This window comes from Anopheles funestus, chromosome X, assembly GCF_943734845.2.
Source record: "Anopheles funestus chromosome X, idAnoFuneDA-416_04, whole genome shotgun sequence".
Taxonomy (NCBI): Eukaryota; Metazoa; Arthropoda; class Insecta; order Diptera; family Culicidae; genus Anopheles; species Anopheles funestus.
In genome coordinates, this window is record NC_064597.1 from 8,085,544 (window position 1) to 8,102,632 (window position 17,089).

General features: G+C 40.6%; 3 protein-coding genes across 4 annotated transcripts; all 3 read right to left on the reverse strand.

Annotated features, from left to right (window-relative positions):
• Positions 1–61: 61 nt before the first annotated feature.
• LOC125771430 (ATP-binding cassette sub-family D member 3) lies at positions 62–6,611 on the reverse strand. Of its 2 annotated transcripts, none has more exons than XM_049442052.1 (10): positions 6,349–6,611; positions 6,063–6,153; positions 5,564–5,805; positions 5,152–5,264; positions 3,309–3,499; positions 2,831–2,928; positions 2,288–2,751; positions 2,110–2,207; positions 1,540–2,028; positions 62–1,455 (listed from the first exon to the last, which is right to left on the reverse strand). In XM_049442052.1, the coding sequence occupies exons 3-10, from the start codon at positions 5,674–5,676 to the stop codon at positions 1,042–1,044; spliced, it is 1,980 nt and encodes a 659-aa protein (XP_049298009.1). In that variant the 5' UTR covers positions 5,677–5,805; positions 6,063–6,153; positions 6,349–6,611; the 3' UTR covers positions 62–1,041. The 2 variants fall into 2 exon arrangements, with proteins under 2 accessions (XP_049298009.1, XP_049298000.1); XM_049442043.1 differs by having other exon boundaries at positions 5,883–6,153.
• A 1,529-nt stretch (positions 6,612–8,140) lies between these two features.
• LOC125771445 (putative pterin-4-alpha-carbinolamine dehydratase) lies at positions 8,141–9,298 on the reverse strand. Its single transcript, XM_049442092.1, has 3 exons — positions 8,990–9,298; positions 8,734–8,829; positions 8,141–8,599 (listed from the first exon to the last, which is right to left on the reverse strand). The coding sequence occupies exons 1-3, from the start codon at positions 9,200–9,202 to the stop codon at positions 8,297–8,299; spliced, it is 612 nt and encodes a 203-aa protein (XP_049298049.1). The 5' UTR covers positions 9,203–9,298; the 3' UTR covers positions 8,141–8,296.
• A 982-nt stretch (positions 9,299–10,280) lies between these two features.
• Positions 10,281–12,337, reverse strand: LOC125771441 (GATOR complex protein NPRL2). The gene is made up of 3 exons (XM_049442079.1): positions 12,151–12,337; positions 11,914–12,092; positions 10,281–11,816 (listed from the first exon to the last, which is right to left on the reverse strand). Exons 1-3 carry the CDS (start codon positions 12,175–12,177, stop codon positions 10,832–10,834), a joined length of 1,191 nt encoding a protein of 396 aa, XP_049298036.1. The 5' UTR covers positions 12,178–12,337; the 3' UTR covers positions 10,281–10,831.
• Positions 12,338–17,089: the final 4,752 nt, after the last annotated feature.

Below are 17,089 nucleotides of genomic sequence, written 5' to 3' on the forward strand. Positions count from 1 at the left end.
TTTTCAATATTAATACAATACGTAATGAATTTCTTGTAGAAAACATAACGCAACACAACTATTGTTAGTGCTAATTTGATTGTTTTTTTTGTTTATTTCATAACTCTTTTTTCGTCTCTAGTAAGAACACTGAAATGAACGAACCGAAAAGCTGTATAATTTGTATAACATGTACTAGACATGTGTTAATGTGCATAAAATAACTTCCGTCTGGAATGATCATCGTTAAACTAGGACAAGTGAATCGTTAAAAAAAAAGAAAACAAAACAAAAAAAGAAGAACAAAAAAAACAATACACATTTATCGACACCTTTTTGCCTCCTACTTGTCCAACTATTATACCTTTGTCCATGCGTACTGCATTAGAATGTGTATACATTAAAAGAATTTGCACTTATAAAACAAATGGTTTCCTGCACCCGTACTAGATTTTTTTTACAAACACCTACCAAAAACGGCTAATATGATTATTGCAAATGGGGAGGGGAAAAAATATATATAGCAGAATAAAATATAGCATTATGGTAATAAAACAAAAACCGGTTATCTACTAACACATTAGCAAATGAAACACGACTGCGCAAACTTTGCCCGCGGTATTGCGTCGTGTAACATCCTAAGAAGTGGTAAGGAAAAAAAACAAGTAGCGTAACATCACATTCGCATAATCCACAAGGCCTACACCAACACACAGACACACACAATACGCATACTTAAGCCTGTCATGCGTAAGCGTTACGTTCGCAATAGAAAGATGACACGCTAGCAAAAGTATTTCATGTATGTTGTGCTGGTTTGGCATGCATTCATACTAAAAGATACAGATATAATAAAAACGTACGCGAAAAAAAAAACAAAATCTAGTAAAGAAAAAAATAAACAAACATAGCCACAGCAAATGAACCGAGCGTGTGTGTGTGCGTCTAAACATGTTTTCTGTGTGTTACGTTGTGTTTCGTTTCCCGCTATCCTAAGCATGGTGGTAATAATGGTTGTCGGTTGGAAACCAAAACAAGAAACAAGAAAACACGGGATGAAACTTAAGACCCAAACTGATCCTGCGTGCCTTCGATGGGACCAAACTCGTACGCACCGTGACCATCGAACTTGAGGTAGTAATCGTGATGCGTCCATAGGGACTTTCGGTGCGATACGGTAAAGAGCGTAATACCGACTTTGCGGCAGTACTCGTACATACTGCCCTCGACGTCCACTGACACCGCGGACGTACATTCGTCCAGGATGGCGAACTGTGGATTGTGGTAAAACAGTCGGGCCATAGCGATACGCTGCTTCTCACCACCGGACAGCACATCGATCCAGTCCTCGATCGCGTCCAGACCCTTCTCGCGCACCTGCAGATAGGTGAGCTGCACAAGGTCAAGATACTTCAGCAGGTCGGCATCGGTTTTGCCGCGGCGTTTCATCTCTTGGTGCGTATGTGGATAAATAATCTAGTGTGAAAGAAGATTTGGGGTGTTGCAGTACGATTTAAATTAAACATTCAACACAATATGCTAAACAGAGGACACACTAACCTGATCGCGCAACGAACCAAGCGTCATGTACGGTCGCTGGGGAATGTAGAACAGTTTGCCGGCAGGTGGTTTAGTAACCTTGCCACCCCACGTCGGCCATAGTTCACCGAGAATTCGGAACAGACTGCTCTTGCCGCATCCGTTCGGGCCGCACACGAGCACATTCATGCCGGACTTTACCTCGAACGTTAGGTCCTTCACCAGCACGTCCCCGTTCGGCGTTACCAGCGGCACATGTTCGAACTTGATCAAATTGTCCTGGAACTTGAGCATACCCCGACCGGGCCCAATATCGCCCGCATCGGCAATGGCCGAATTGTTTACCATCGTGCGCTCGTACCGGCCAGAATTGAGATCCTTCAGCACCACCGTCAGTTCGGTCATGCGTGCAGTGAATCCGGCGAGCCGGGACATTTCCCTGCCAGCCAACACCAAACGCCCAATTGCTTCCGCCAACTTGACCAACATGCGACCGAATGTGTAGTAACGCTGTGATTCAATCGGGACGACAAAAAAAAAGAAATGATCAATAAAAGTAGTAACTTGTGATAGTTGTTGACATATACTTACGCTCAACCGCTCACTCTGTTGACTTCCAGTGAGCAAGGGATGATCCTTCTCAAAGAACGGAAGCGAAACAGCGTAGAACCCAACAACAGTTGCAATATCTAGCGTGAGAGAGACACCAAATTCAGCGTGAACAAAGTTTGAAACATTCACCAACTTTTCTCCTTGGAGCGTAACTTACATTTCGCCACCATATTGTCCACAATGCCCATACCGACGCGGAATTCTAGGAACTTGCGCATATGCGCAACAAGCTTGTTAAAGCTCGCCAGTATCGTTAACTTCTCCCGGTTGTTACCCTTGTAGAAGGCAATCTCCTCCGAGTTGGTAATCAATCGGCTGTTCACATACCGGAACTCGCCTTCCAGCTTCTGCTCCATCACCGTCAACCGGCCGGTCGGTTTGCGCAGGTTGGTAAGGAACACACCGGAGAAGAACAGATACAGCAGCAGAATACCTGGCGTCGTACCGCCGAGGTTAGTCGTCAGCCGGTACACGTAAATCACGATATCTAGCAATGGTTTGCAAATGTTCGAGTACAGATCGGTAACGCTCTCGCAGAACTTGTCAATATCCGTCGTCAGCAGCTGGTCCGCATTCGCTATCCGGTTGTCCAAGTTTGACATTTTGTAGTAGGTGAATCCTCTGGAAGGTGGAACATAATTGGAACGGCAAGTGTGTTTATTGGTTTGTTTGGTAAATCGTTAACGGTTGACGGCCTTACTTCAGGTACTCGTTGTATAAATATTGCGACAGGTTCGTACGGAAGCGTAGTTTTAGCTCTCCTATGCTCCATTTTAGAACATTGTTTACGACTGCGATCTACAAATATAACGAAAGCAATGTTAATTCTCTAACTTAGAGTAATTATATTTGGGTTTCTTCTAATCTTCTTTTTATAGTGTTCTACAGACAATAATTTCTTCAATTTAACAAACTAAAAATGTAAAAGAAATTAAACAACTTATGTTAAATAATTTAATGAACTTAAGTTAGAAGGTTTAGAGTTACGATTAGATTCTTAACATGGCAAGTAAAGCAAAAAACCCCAAGATCTTGACAAACACATGCACACCACACCTAAAGTGACTGCTCACAACCAAAACACGCTTTATCATCCATGTGCCCTGTTACTTTTGCTACAATCATCATCGTCTCCACGTTGCCCGAAAACAGACACCCACAGCGCAGGTCCCACTTACCGCAGGCAAGGCGGAAAGGTATTTCACCAACGCCGTCCGGAACTGCTTCTTGTTCATCGTAATGATTGTGCTCTCGATCGCCGTCGCATTCTGTATCATCCAGATATCGCTGACCGACCGGGCAATAAGCGACAAAGCAATCACGATGAGCAATCCGTTCTCGACGCTCCATGCCTTCGGTATGATGATGCCTATTATGCCGATCCGGTTGATTCGCGAGCGCGTCGTTTGTAGCAAGTGGAGTGGTGAGTTGAATCGAAGAAAGGGGAGAAAAAAAGGAAAGAAATAAAGAGCTTGATGAAAGCAGAACGATACACTTGATTGCAATTAAGCTTCACACTGTGGTTGTATATCGGTTTTGCGGAAGGTCTAACTGAAATCAGCGTAGTTTGGGTCAATGTTTATGGCATTTCATTACGGTTTAAAACATTAATACATCTGCATCTAGTTGAATTTCTATGATTCGTAAGCCACCAAATTGTGTACCGATGTCTACATCAGCTTTTGATTAATATTCTTTCAACAAATAAAAGTACGTCTAGTTTTCTTGACCTTAATAAAGACCCAAAGGTAAAAATATAATGTACATTGAACAACACAAAAAACAATTCTCGTATCATCCAACAAAAATGACAAATGAAAAACTGACAATCATTCCATAGTTACCCCTTCATGTGTTGAAGCATTTGCGTCAATCGCACTCCAAAGAGTTTGGACGCAACTCAATGGTCTTAGATAAACAATGATTCGCAAGATTAGCTAAGACCAAAAAAAAAGGTTTAACTCCTAGTTTTTTTTTGCTTTAGCGTACAAGTACCCAACTCATACACTCTGCGGAACGACATCTCGTAAAGGTATTAGCGCGAACAGTGTCCAAAGCTGCACATTGCGCGACTGTGGGTCTTTTTGCTTAACTCCAAAGAGTTCCCGGAGCATTTTTTTTTTCGTACGTTTGTTTTGCTACATCCTTTGATGGTTTCATTCAAATTGCGGATTCAGATTAACACCCGTTTGACCCCCGCACGACTTGCGATACACTATTCGAGAATCATTAATTAATCCCTGAAACATTTACTGACTGCGTGGCGTACATACACGCGCACACACACACGCAAGTTGCAAGGCAAATTCTTCTGCATTATTCATTGCGTTACAGCTCACTATCGTGCGCGGCAAACCCCATACTCCTCGTACGGTTTGCTTGTATTATCTCGCCGGTTTGATTTCAACCCTCCCCCCGAAAACCCTATCAATCGATATGATGTGAAATGTTTCGTTTCGCACCGGGTTCAAAGTATGTTTCTCCTCTACATGCATAGGAAGCACGCGTACGGTGTCTGCACACGCAACCTTTCTTCAAGAAAGCGGTTTTTGGTGGACTTTGCAATCGCTCCGTACACCGCAACGAACTCCGTGAATCGTACGATTCCCCTGACGCCTCTCCGCCACTAGAGTGAGCTTATCTGATGACTTCCATAATCAATGTTCGTCGATTCTGTAAGCTTCCGGCAGTTTGCTTGCTTGAAAGTGTACGATTTGGTCAGGTATAGAGCAAAACACTCGAAAAAAAATCCATCACACCCTGATATGACGATCTTGGTCGCAACTCTGCAATGAACGGGGTGTGACTGTACGGGGCAAGGCTGAAGTAGAAACGAATATGAGTATGATTTCGCTAACGATTAAGATACTAATCAGGTTGGGACAATATTGTTTTTTTTTTGTCTGTAGTTTGACCGTGATGTTTTACCGAGACGCAACCGTCCTATCAACGAGATTATTTAACGCTGGTCCAACGGCTGGGTCCACGACAGTTCGTGCACGGATTGCTTCACACACTTACCTAATAGTGCGCGCAGCTGGTTAAAGAAAACGGCATTGACATGGGCCTTCGGGCTGCGCTTTTCTTTTTTGTCGCTGATTAGATATTGTATCTCATCCTCCGGTCGCTGCTTGCTGTGGATGGAAAAAATGCAACCCCGCGGCGGGAAGAAGTGAGAGTGAATTGAGAGTATTGAGGAGTTGTAGCCATGTCGCTAGTCTTAATACGTAACCGTAACCTGCTGCATTCCACCGCATCTAGGGCGGTGGGTAATGGCTCACTTGAAAACCATTAGGAAAATTCCTATGCAGAAACTGGCTTGGAACGCAACGAACAAGTGACAGCTGCCTTACTGCCGTACACTTGGTACGTGTACTCGAAACCTTGAACTTGGGACGGCTAAACCGGTTGTTGAGCGCGTACCGGTACTTACCGATTCTTGTGGATCTGTTTACCGTACAGTATGATGCAGGCTGCCGCAGTACATCCGGCAACACCGACTACGGCGTTCTGGTTCGACAGCAGCTTGCTCAGATTCGGTGCCATCGTCCGGTACTGGTTCTCGCAAACTCGCAAACAAAGCGCTACTCAGAGACGGTTGATCGAAGCTAAAACACTGGCACTACACACCTAGGGCAGGTTGATCGGTCTGGTCCGAAGGTCCGGATATGATGACTGTGTGGATTTGGACGCAAAAATATGAGATTTGATTGCTGATTTCACATGTGCGCTCTGTTTGCACCACTACCCACTCTGATCCCCTTATCGTGTCACACCCTTTTACACGCTTCCACCTTCACGCGCGTTGCGCTTTCTTTGCTTGACGGCGACCAACGGCGACAACGACAGCAGTAAGGATGAGTTGCGAATGGGTCGTGAAGGGTCTAACAACACCAACCCGCTTCAAACGCGCTGTTATGATCCGCGATTACCTGCCCTGACGATGAGAGATTGTCCACAAACACATACACACACAAACACACACACACAACTACACACGGCACTGCTCTATCCCACCAACACCTATAATAGACACAGAGAAAACAGGGTGCGAGTGAGAAATAGTGGAAAACAGTTCAAGCGTTTTCTTTCATTTTCGCTAAACCACTTTCACGCATTATGTCGAATGTTGTTTGCTTGTCACTTGTGCGTGTTTCGTAAAGAACCCTTTTTGGCATCTTTTTTTTCCCCCCCCGTTCGCCAATGCCCTTTACCTACCTACAACAATGCTGCTACCTATCGTCAACAATGCGCATGAACCTGCTGGCCTACGATGGGAGGCGGTGTAAAAAGGTTAGCTACGGGGAAGCTTGAAATCTGATCACCAAACTGAGGACAGCAAAACGGGAACAATAACACGCCACCTCTCCACGCGACACTGTTCAATCGAATCGGAGAAAAAAAAAACACTGCCCCGTCTGATTCCAATTTACCGACCGAGAGTCAAATGTTCACTCGGAGTTCATTTCTATGCTCCTGATGAACGTACCTTGACATCAGCTTTTGCGCTGGCAGCTGTCAAGTTGGGATGGCAGAATCCAAATCCAATCGGATCAGCATGAGGACAGCGATATTGCGATATTTTATGTTTGTGTACCATAATTTGTTATTCTTATCTTTTGGACTACTTCGATGAATCTAGTCTGAGAATCATATTTTATCTACAAATAGAAACCTGCAAATATTCTTCGTGGAACGAGGTTTCATAAAAATAAAACGGAGTTTTTAATTTGCATCTTTCAGTGAAGCATTTCGTTCATTTTCATCAAGTATTCATCTCTAAAAAAGCAGACAGAAACATATTTTGGTAAAAGTTGAGGAACGTTTCCCTGCCGTTGGTAAACCGAAACCAGTGTACAGATGCGACTACTTTTATTGGGTTTTTAACTATTCAAAATTTGGGCAACAAGTAAAGTATTAAACTCAAGAAGAATATCTTGTTTCCCGTTTCTTGAAAGCTGTGCCAAAAAGTGTATATTTTTAACAATCTATAACGCAGAAACTTGCAAACCTGAGACGTTGAGTTTGAGTTCCGCATAACAGTGGAAGAATCACTTGCTGTTTGAAAACAACGTACAACATAAGACAAAGCAGCGTGCGAAATACCCCAAATAGCCAAATTATCTTAAGCAGCTATTTTGAGCCCGCTAAAGATCGCTTCTCTAATACGACTTTTGCAGTAGATAAACAGCTTCAAAGTTCGCCGTACTTTTAACCGACCCTTAAGCAGCCTGAACGTCAAAATGTTAAAGAAAGTATTTATGCAAGTTTTATTTTCACGCAAGATTATGTTATTATTATTATTGTTAATGTTATTATATCATTATATTACAAAAAACCAAAGAAAATGTGAAAAAATGACTCATTTCTGCTTGGAGTTGCATTTATACATCCTCCAGACATCAGTCACAATCACAATATTTTCTTTGAATGTCGAAAGATGCCGTTTAACATCGTTGAAACTGTGGACGCTTGAGGGCATAAGGAACTGTTAGCAGTTAGCAGTCAAGGCAAAACTTATCATTTGAGGTAAAATAAACGACACAAGAAACGTTTACATTAACGCACAGAAGACGACAGCGCTTTCATTTGATCGCGTTTACGTTAAATTTCCACCGATTTTTTTTTCCACCGGAAAACATTGCATTATTAAAATTCACTTTTCGGAGCACATGGCGTCGTTTTGCGATGCCGACATTTGACAGATTAGCGATGGGATTGTAAACAAAATGCCATCGAGTACCGTGTGCTTCTTGTTGAACCTTGTAGTTCCATTGTGAACCACTAACCGACCAATAACAAGCCCCATAGTTCCATCGAGTACCGTGTGCTTATTGATGGACCTTATAGTTCCATAACGAACCATTAACCGACCACTAACAAGCGCCATAGTTCTATCGAGTACGGTGTGCAGTTTAAACGACCCCAAGGTTCGGGCAAGGTTCGTTTTTTCGTTAAGCAGCCTGCAAGCAGCGTTATGGTTGCATTTTTATTAATTTGGCTACTTGGGACGTACTGAGATAGCATGGAATTTATTTTGCTGTGTGGGATTTTCACTTCAAGGTTTTCTGTTTTGCTGCTTCAATTCAATGTCCGCTTTCTTGCATAAATCTTTAGCACCCTCCCCGTGTTGGGTAGCAGCAACTAGCCGCCTCTTGTGATAGTTTTACTTAGTAACAGTAGCAACCTTGTCGAGGAACTGGGCCAACTTAACATCACGCTCGCTCAAACCACTACAATCGTGGGTAGCGAGCGTCACCTGCACCTTATTGTACACGTTGAACCACTCTGGATGGTGATCCATCTTATCCGCTTTCAGTGCCACTCTCGTCATAAAACCGAATGCTTCGTTAAAGTCTCCAAACAGGAACTCCTTGTAGATGGCGTCCCGGCCTTCCACCATGGTCCAGCCGGAAGCAAACAGTGGCTTCAGCTGCTCCGTACGCTGCTCCTCAGTTAGCTTAACCACCTTGTCGAGCCCAGTGTGGAGGAAAAAAAAAACAACGAAGCAACGAAGATTTTGCGTTATAAAAGGCGAGGCTTTCCACAGACCACCTGTAGCTGAGGCAAAACGCCGATGCGATGGAAAGGTCAAGTACTTACCATCTTTCTGCTGATAACGGAGGTTTTGGAAAATAGACGATTTGGTACGCTTTTCGGCCGTTGTCGACTGCTCTGAAGCACTGACGAGTGACTGCGCTACGGGAATGTAACGAGATGAATAAAAATGGAGATCGAAGTAATGGGCTCTATAGAAAGTGAACGGTTGGCCGTGGTTCGGTGACCGTCTACGGTGGAGAAGGAAGGTGGCTGGTAATAAACAACGGCGAATGCGTGTGGCGTTACTAGTTACGCTTACCACTACTTCCGTGCCTGTGTTGATGGTATTGGTGTGGCCATAGCAGCTGACTCCATAATACCGTGAGATGTATCTGATATGGCTGGACAGCATCACAGCACCGGTTGCAGCATCTAACGTTTTGCCGATAACAGCCGGTTCGCTCAACGCGTATCTTTTTGCGAACAATCGCAAAACAAATCCTCCATGCTGAATCGCAAAACAAGGAAACATTTTCCTCTTCTGGTAATTTACTTGGATGTTAGCACACTACTGGATTAGTTTGTTATTACATTTTTTTACATGTTTCTTCTGACAAGTTCGTCGCTGACAAATCAAACTCACCGAACGTACTATTTTTGAAAATGCAGTTGTAATGCATCTACCGTGTTAGATTGTTAAAACATTTAATGTTCGGTGCAAACATCTAAATTAATACTCTAGTAAACATTTATATCATGCAATGTTGACAACTAATTTAATTTAATTTATAATTCAAAATGGTGGAAAGTACATAACAAAATATTGAGCAATACATCGATTAAATTTTGTACATATTTTATTACATAATGTAAAGGTCATCAAACAAGGAGGAAATGCCGTGTAATCATTAGCACAATAATATAAGCTGATAATATAGCAAAAGAGGTAATAATAAAAAGAATAGAAAATAAAATAAAGGTCATCAAACTATTGCACAAATATTCCTTGTTTAGAATATTTTTTTTTAGTATTTAGAAATTATATTAAATCTTTATCTTAAATTATCTTAAAATATTTGTAAACCTGCATCCTATGGGAAATATTCTAACTTTAATGTATTCTAAAACTCTTAAATTAATTATGAATATTCTAGAACGTCTTATTACATAAGCTTCACATTTGATATACATATATATTTTTGATTTATTGTGTTTTTATGTCAATTTTCGATAAAAATCATAGTAAAATAGCCTTAATATATATATTTTTGGAAGTTTTAATTTAACTCGACATGCACTTAAAACTTAACACAGTAATGTAATTTAATTTCTAAAACAATTGCTGCTACATCATTATTCATTGCTTCACTACTACTTTCTTGCTTATGTTAATCAGTTACACTACTATTTTCTACAATTCTAATTCTAATTACAACATACTCTGTGGCACATGCAGAAAAAAGGACATTATTATTACTTAGCGATGAGATGTCGCATAGCAACATGACTACTAATTTTGTTAATAAACTACATGTTCGAGAGAAATCTTCTTTAAATCGAGTTTTCTCAAGGATTTTTATTCCGTTTGAATAATCAAACACAATTATAACGTTTGTTGCGAAAATAATCTCATGTTTGCCTGAGCGTATTAGTTGAAGATGAGTATGTGATCTATGTTATGATGTGAATCTCTATTATTTGATGATGATTTAAAACTTATACCAATTAACTCTAGAAACGACTAGGTTTCGACTGTTTTGATATGTACTTCCCAGTTTGAGACTAGTGGAAAGGGAAATGAGAAAAGTGGCCTGCAATATATAAATATACGATAAAACAAACGAATCTAATCATTATCATCGCATAATCTCGGATAAATGGTAATGGTATGTATGTATGAGTATCTCCTTGGTGTGGTTGCTTTGGGTTTTTCGAAGATGTAAACGATTCAATGAACTAAAGATTCACAACATGCACAAAAAAACAGTAATTACAGCAAAACCAAAAAAAAAAATTAAAAATGTCTGAAAATAGGTAGAACAAAAACATTTAAAAACGTTACACACAATCGATAAATAACAAAATAGAACACGTAAATGTGCCACACAAGCTCCCAACACACAATCAGGATGAATGGCAACACACATATAACACAATGCCGTTACTTCCAAATGACGGTCACGTTGGAATCCATATCGATTTCCTGCTCGATGCGACTAGGCGACATTCCCGTTTTGCAGCAGATTTCGTCCAAACTGTTCAGCCCGGTGTACAGTTTGTGCTTCGGCGTCGGTATCGAACCAGTGTATATCGGATACTTGTTGATGCAGCGGATCAGATTGTGTTGCAAACCGAACGAAACTAGCTTCCGCTCGTCGATGTTGTTGTCACGCGGGCAAAGCCGCTGGCAGAGCGAACGAAGCGTAACGCCGTGTGTCATCTGCGAGTACAGCTGCAGTATGTTGAACAAGCTCGGCAACCGTACGGTGTCTACCTTTTCGGCATGCTGCAGCTGCACGTACTTGCGACATTCGTCGGCCAACGAACGATCGCGTGTGAGTTTCTGCAGCTCGCGTGTGCACATGTACACGTTGCTGTACTTTAGCAACGGTAACAGCTGCATTACACCGTAATACACCAGATTCTGGATGCAGGACTTTACCAGCTGATTCTCGACGTCCGCTTCGGCGGCAATGCGCGCAACGTGATTGATACCGTTGATGAATGGCAACACTTGCTGCGTCGTCAGGTCCCACGAGTCTAGGTCTGTGTCCTCGAATCCGCGGCACAACAGCGGCACCTGATGATCCTGCACCACCGGTGGATCAGACTTGAGGCGTCCTATTTTCAGATAGATCGTCGTATCGCCCTCTACGATCGTCGCTACATGCCGCTGGTTAAGATCGCGCAATATGCACGCGAGCAAATTGCTAATGTTGCTATTATTCTCCGCATTAGACAGGAAAGATCCTTCTTCCTCCATCATAAGCAGATACTCGGAAAGCTTTTTTACCACCGCCTCATACTGAACGGTACGTGACCACGAGTCAAACACAAAACATAAATTGAAATAAAAAAAGTTCCGTTGATAGCGTACGTGATTGATCCGGACAGGATAGCCAATAACTTTATGGCCCAAGGTATTGCTGCTGACACACCGAAAATGAATATACAAAGATTAGCATGAATAGTTCAATCAATAATCGAGTCCTGATAGTGTCGAGATCTAGGGTTGTACCTTACATTGTTAAAATGCACCGTTGTAGCTGCGGTTTAGGAATGATGTACGTACGAATGGAGTCAAACACATCCTTGGTTATGAAATTCTCCGGTACTTGACAGCTGATTTTGGAGCCCGCCACAACATGAAACTCGCTCAGCAGTATGCAGCGAATAGGGCCATCCTTTATCTTACCCTTGCCCTGAAACAAATACGCTATCAACAATCGATAATTCAAACTTTTAAACGGCTGTTCTTACCTCCCGCAGCAATTGCTCCCGATCCATTGCTAGCAGCAAAAGTTTTTTCTCATTCCACCGTACATAAATTGGACGAAAAAGTACAAGCACAACACAGAACAGCCGCGGGTTATGAACACAAGAATAGTTATGTTTTCAATGCGATGACAACAGAAGATGACACGTGTCGAATTCTTCCAAACATCCTTTTGTCATAACAAACTGAAGCAGTGTATACACGTATGGATTAATATAACGATTTTTTTTTTATTTTTAATATTATTGCATACATACATTTTCTTTTTAGCTTAGCTTTGTACTTTCATAAAGTTAACCAAATATTATGCATATATGTTAAACTTCATCTGTAATGCAATATTGTTTTTGTAAGCGGGATTCTGAAGTATTACTGAAGTTCGAATTAAAATCGAATCGAATTAAAAAAAATATATTCAAATTAACTCAACCGTACAAATGTATAATGTCAACTTTAGTAAATATACTTAAGCAATTACTTATTTAATATTATTAATATCCTGACTGCCTTAACTGACATCGCAAGGTGGATGACGAGCTGCTGTGGCGCTCCATTTATGGTAAGCGGCTGCTTCATCGCTGACATCCACTGCTTTACAGCTGCTATACAGCGAGCAGTTTTTGCCTGCTTTTTTCCATCAGATTTCTCTATATGAAGACGAAATAACTTTTTGATACAATATAAGTATAACTTAGGAAAGGATGAGATCTTTAATAATTTCTTGGTATCCTTTCGTTGGGGTTGTATTGGGAGTGGCATGCAAGGCGTCTCCTCCAACCCTCTGTCTTTTCAGAGGGCCTACGCAGCTGTTTAAAGTCCCGTAGGATGCCAGGACAAAAGGGACATCCAACCGCCCCTGACATGGAGAACAGACGCTTGGATATGGGGAGCCTATATTATCCTTCGAGAGGCTCCGGATCCATACCCATATCAGTGCGGTATTGCTACATACACTGACAACAGAATTAATTATTTTTGTTTAAAGCATTATTTGAGTGATAAGAAACTTGTTTGAATCAATTGGCATTAAAATAAATCAACTTATAACATTTTGCAAAATTATTCAAAAAACAAGTAAGGCCTTATGAAATTTTCAAATTTTTATATTTTTTTAATTTTTTTTATAATTTTTTATTCTGTTTCTGTTTAAAGCATTATTTGAGTTAAACCAAACTTTTTTCAACCATTTGGCATTAAAATAAATCAATTTAAATTTTTTTGCAAAATTTCTCAAAAAAATCGTAAGGGGTAAGCCTTATGAAATTTTCGAGTGGAAAATTTTTTTGAAATTTTTTTCTGATTTTTTATTCTTTTTTTAATTTAAAGCAATATTTAAGTGAAAAGAATCTTATTGCAACAAATTCCCATCAAAATATATCACATTTAAAATTTTTGCTACATTGCTCAAAAATGAGGAAAATTTTACATTTTCTCAAACAGGGTAAGGAACTTGGTTCCTCGAATAACTTCTGGCACAGGCATCTGAGGGCATGGCTGTCCAGGAAGAAAATGTAGCCATTGGTGCCATCTATCGACCACAAGTTAAAGATTGGCGATCTGTTGGATACCGACCGAGTTATAGGCAAAATTTGGTGCAAAAATGAGGAAAATTTTCATTTTTTTTTTGGATTTTTTGATTTTTTTATTATTTTTCACTCTTTTTTTTATTTCAAGCATTATTAGAGTGAAAAGAAACTCATTGCAACCCATTGGCATTAAAATAAAACAATTTAATTTTTTTTGCAAAATTTCCCAAAAAAATCGTAAGGGGTAAGCCTTATGAAATTTTCGAGTGGAAAATTTTTTTGAAATTTTTTTCTGATTTTTTATTCTTTTTTTAATTTAAAGCACTATTTAAGTGAAAATAAACTTATTGCAACAAATTTGTATTAAAAAAAATCAATTTTTAAATTTTTGCAATTTATAAATTTTTGACTCACCACGACTACATGCTTACACTCATGAGTGAGTAAAATCACCGAACCTTAACTTATACGTTAATGCCGGGTTTTTTCATGACTCCGAAATGAGTCGCTAAACGAGCAGACTCCTAATAACGACTCTTTTACTCTGAGTTGACTCACTTCAAAGAGTTGTTATTCTCATCTCTAGTACGGAGTGCCTATATTCGAGAGGCTTCGGATCGAAACCGATATCATGTGCGGTATTGATACATACACCGACAACAGAAAGCAGCCCTGGACCGAGTTTCCTAGAAAATGATTGGAGACCAGGCCATGTCTTCGCAACGTGCTCGACCATGAGCAGGCCAAAAGAGAAGAAGATCTATAATAATACGTTAAACGATCACATTTTAAATGCCAAGAATTTTAAAATCAAGAAAGTATTAAACACACACATCAATAAGGTAATGTATTTTTAAGATTTACATAATCTTCCCTCCTTTCGTAGCAAAAACGCATGGAAAAAAAATTCATATCTATTTCAATAGCAAAAGAAGATCTCATCTGATGGTAAAATTGAACAAAAGGTGGCGAAGCTCGCACCTGCTCGGGCAAATATTTCTCATAAAAAATCTCAATAATAATACAGTATGTCAATTCCCGTCATCGTACCAACCAGTCCAACGAGCGGTTGACCTTTTTTTTTTAAAAAAAAAAAAATATTTTCAGTATTCTTTTTTATGGTCCGCATGATTGGTTGCAGATGAGCTTGAGGTAAGTAGACGGAAGTTGACCGAACAAAAGATTAGATTTATTTGTTGGTTTTCACTTCCTTGACGCAAAACCGTTACGTCGATAGTTCTGCAAGGATTGTGGCATTTGAACTGGTCCAAGCCTCTGCCCGACATCATTACGGTGAAGAAGTTGCGCCGAGAAGTTGTTATTGCTAGCCGTTAGAGTTGGTAATATTGAAGCATCTAGTGTCTAGATCCGTAAACGGAGATCATTCGTTCCAAAGCTTTGGAATGGTAATGAATAGAGTACTACTTCATCAATAGGGAAACGAAGCAAAAAAAAAAAACTGAGTAGCCGTTGGAAGAAATCGAAAGCTTCGATCGTCGGCAGAAACTCAAAAAGCACCACAGGCGGCACTCGATGACGTGATGATTGATGATCGGTAATCTTTTTTACATACTTCAGAGGGCAAATACACTGCTCTGAATGGTGACCGGTTAGAAATACGAATGAATGAAGATTATACCGGAAAGCAGAGGAGGGAAAAGAGCATTGCCCATTTTATCAGAATTATATACATTTCAACTATTCGCTCCCGGGTCTGACACGCGCACTGACCTTGACGAAACGGCAGATGTTTGAATTTACAATGCAAACACTAATGTTGACAGTGCAAATATTGAAATGATAATAAGAAAAAAGTAGCATCGTAGAACTTTTAACCAAAACCGCATACTGCCCCCAAGCTCTGATTCATTCTGTACGATTCAGGTACGCGCTGCGGACAAAGTGTACTTCCCACGGTCTTCCCAAGTGTCTTCAACGCACCGGATACCGAGCAATTCAGTAGATGAGAAGGTAGAATTTCACCTCGATACTTCCAGAGTTTTTGGAAGATTTGTGCTTTTGCGTCCCATTTTATTGACCGCCGGAGCACAATTAAGCTATTATTTTTTTGACTAAATGTTCCCCCCCGTGCCGTAAGAACGAACGCAAACACAGTTTTACCACATTTCGAGTCCTTCGCCTTTCGAGGTGTTCGAGACACGTTTAAGTGTTGCCAAGGCGGAACAGGAGTGGAGATGTGGATGATATTTGTTTTCTTGTTCGTTTTTTTTTGTGTTTGAGAGATTACTTATTAAAACTGGTTTGGAACATTCGGGCAAGCGCATGAGGCCAGAGCAGTACGCAGCCGCTAGAACCTGTGGTGATTGAGTGAAAAACGCCCAGCAGCATCCCCAGATTAGGTGCTGCTAACGAAAGAGAAATGAAGATGAGGCAGCCGCGGTTGGAACAATACCCCCCAGACATAACAAGTTCAGGCGATGCGGATCCGTTTCATCGATACTGGACCGGTTTTCTCGGCATGTCTCCGCCACATACATCTCTTGTGTGCCTTGCATTAAAAAGGCATTAGACTTCACAGGAATCACAACCCAGGTGTAGGTCGGCTTTTTTCGGGGCCTGGAAATCTGGTTATCGATTGGATTCTTTCACTTCTTCATGTTGCACGAATTATGCAAATGCTGCAGAGAAGATAGAATCTAATACTTTTAACGACATGAAGATGGGCACAGCATTGCTCTCCACGGCTAAACTTAGTAACACAGCGACCCTGAAATAACACAAAAACCGGGCGGTTTTTTTGTAAAGTTCACGTCAGGTTTTATGGTTTATATGGTGCTCAGTTAATGAAAATGAGCGCGCTTGGGTAAATGTTATATGTCAAGTCATTCGTCTCCATTATTGGCTCTATATTTGTTACAGGAAAAGGCTTTTTTTTCTCTCCAGTGGTAGTTTATAACTCGTTGCGCTACTCGCCCAATTTGTCGCCCAATTTGTATAATTAATTCAAGCGTTTTCTACGAGGAGCGTCTGATTCCGTGCGATGAGTTGGTTAATAAAGATCAAAGCAACGCCTGCAACGGTCTGTATGTGTAAATCCGCAGATAGATACTAGTTGTAGGCTTAATTCTTGTAATTTTGGGAGTTATGTGAAGAAATTTTAAAACTGTAATATTAGTTATCTTAATTCTCCTCCAGTTTTTTTCATATCCCAGAAACTTCTTTACCAATTTTCATGAAGAAATACTTTCCAGTATTTCTAATCTAATATAGACCCAATTTATGTTTCTCTCTTAAAATTGAGCCAAGCAATTATTTTCTTCAATGTAGACGTTAATATTGGTTTGATGTACAAAAAACGAGCTGAAACGTTGACAAAATCCAAAAGACATCTCCTACTGATATATTCATCACCGTCCAATTCTCGACTGGATCGTAC